The sequence below is a fragment of the Aptenodytes forsteri genome, unplaced genomic scaffold (assembly GCF_000699145.1).
Source record: "Aptenodytes forsteri isolate BGI_AS27 unplaced genomic scaffold, ASM69914v1 Scaffold624, whole genome shotgun sequence".
In the NCBI taxonomy this organism is placed as follows: Eukaryota; Metazoa; Chordata; class Aves; order Sphenisciformes; family Spheniscidae; genus Aptenodytes; species Aptenodytes forsteri.
Window position 1 is genome coordinate 275,355 of NW_008794808.1, and position 2,021 is coordinate 277,375.

Below are 2,021 nucleotides of genomic sequence, written 5' to 3' on the forward strand. Positions count from 1 at the left end.
CACAGCCCCACGTCCCACTTGCACCCCCCTCCCTGGCCCATCTCTAGGGCTGACCCTCTGCCAGGTCCTGGCGCGCGCCCTCTGCCCAGCCCTGCCCGTGGCCTTGAGCCAAGCTGGAGAAAGGGGCAGGTGGATAGGAAGAGGAGGGGACGGCAGAGCTGTCCCCGTCCCCCCCCATCCCACAAAACAAACGCCTGACCTGCTCCCAGCTGGCGGCAGGGCCGGGGCTGCCCTCGCTGTGCTCTGCTCCCTGCTCGCTTGTGTGCCCCCCAGGCCTTGGAGCTCGCTGGGCAATTGGGGGTCACAGCCGGCACGCGTGCGGGGAGCACGGGCACAGCTCAGTCCAGCTTGGCAAAGCCCCCAATGGTCACTTTACGCTCCTGCTTGTTGGCCACCAGCTCCTGGAGATGCAGGGCACCCCCTCCGATGAAGCAGAAGGCAGGGCAGACGGGCCCTGAGCAGTCCACGCCGCACTCCCAGAGCTCGCGGAAAGAGACAGCATCGTAGAAGCTCACCTTGCCCTGCTCGTAGTCCAGGCAGATACCGATGCGCGGGGGCAAGGGCACAGTGCAGCCGTTGGGGTCGCGAGAGGTGAGCGCCGACCCGTGTGAGAGCAAGATCTTGCCCATGCCGATGGTGAGGAAGGCGTAGGGTGGGGGTGCCTCCACCGTCGTATCCTCTGCCCCGCTGTCATGGCCGCTGTCGGGGTCGTACCTGTCCCGCTACCTGCGCGTGTCGGGGTCGTCCCTGGGGGGGGGGGTATGGGTGAGTCCCAGCACAGACACACGAGGGACAGGCGCCCTCCGCACCCCGGAGCCGGGAGCCGCACCCCAGAGCCGGCGCCCGGTGGGGAGGCAGGAAGAGGCGGAGGACCTCCCCGCACCCACCAAGCCCCCCGCTCACCTGGGGCTCACCACGTCCTGCGGCACCTGGAACCACTCCTGCAGCTTGCTCTCCAGGCCCACGCCCACCTTGACCAGGTAGGAGCTGGGGTCCACGCAGCAGGCCCAGTAGCTCTTGCCCTGCGTGATGGCCACGTCACCGATGACCAGGTCGATGGAGAGGTGGCAGCTGGTCATCAGGCGCTCGGCGGCGAAGAGCATGGGGATGCCGGGAACGCTGCGCACAGCGCGCTGGTCCTTGCTGATGGCCAGCCGGTCCCGGTTGAAGCCCCAGCGGTTGTCCAGGAAGAAGTTGAGGACTGCAGGGAGGAGGAGAATAGGGCGGGTGAGAAGGACAGCACGAGCGGCCAGCGGGGTGCTCCGGAGCAGTGCTCCGAGCCCCTGGCACCCCTCACCTGGGGCGGGCGGCGTGTGTAGGTAGATGTCCTCGCTGTACTCCCCAAAGCCTGCCTTGTTGCAGCCCTTCACCCGGAGCACGTAGATGCTGTCGGTGTCCAGGTACTCCACGAGGGCGCTGGTGCCGCGCACCTCCTCCCGCCGCTGCCACAGCTTCAGCCCCTTGGCCTTGGCGTCCGTCTTGCGGTACTCCACCGTGTAGTGCCAGGCGGGCGGCGAGTGCTGCGGCAGCCGCCAGCACAGGAAGATCTGGTCGTAGGCGTAGGTGCGCTGTGTGTCGATGACGGGGGCCTCGGGCGCTGCGGGGAGAGGCACCGGCGGGCATCAGGCAGCATCCCCCCCCCCGGCAGGCGGGGAGGCGGCCAGACGCAGGGAAGGGGCATTCCGGACGGACGCACGGACGCACAACCAGCAGGAGTCTAGGGGAATCTGACTGCGGAGACCGTGTGTAGGCACCAGAGGAGAGCGAGAGTCGGGGAGACAGAGGAGCTCGCTGCTGTGGGGCTCCAGGGACCAGACAGGCTGAGTGCAAGTCGGGGAGGGAGGAGAGAGAGAGAGAAAGAGAGAGGATGGAGGCAGCAGGAGAGGAGGAGGGGAGGAGATGGGGATGGCGGGGTGGTGTGAAGATGCCAGCAGCGCGGTGGGAGCAGGGAGGCAGGGTGGGAAGGGGGAGCGGAGAGATGAGGGGATGGTGGGTGGAAGTGGGGGGAGGAGGGGGACAGA

General features: G+C 67.9%; 1 protein-coding gene across 1 annotated transcript in view; it reads right to left on the minus strand.

Moving 5' to 3' along the window:
- Positions 1 to 338: 338 nt before the first annotated feature.
- Positions 339 to 2,021, minus strand: part of TRIM46 (tripartite motif containing 46) — a 10,331-nt gene continuing 8,648 nt past the window's right edge. The window contains 3 exon segments of the mRNA XM_009274460.1: positions 339 to 714; positions 904 to 1,201; positions 1,298 to 1,597. Of these exon segments, the coding sequence (XP_009272735.1) occupies positions 339 to 714; positions 904 to 1,201; positions 1,298 to 1,597 (974 nt within the window).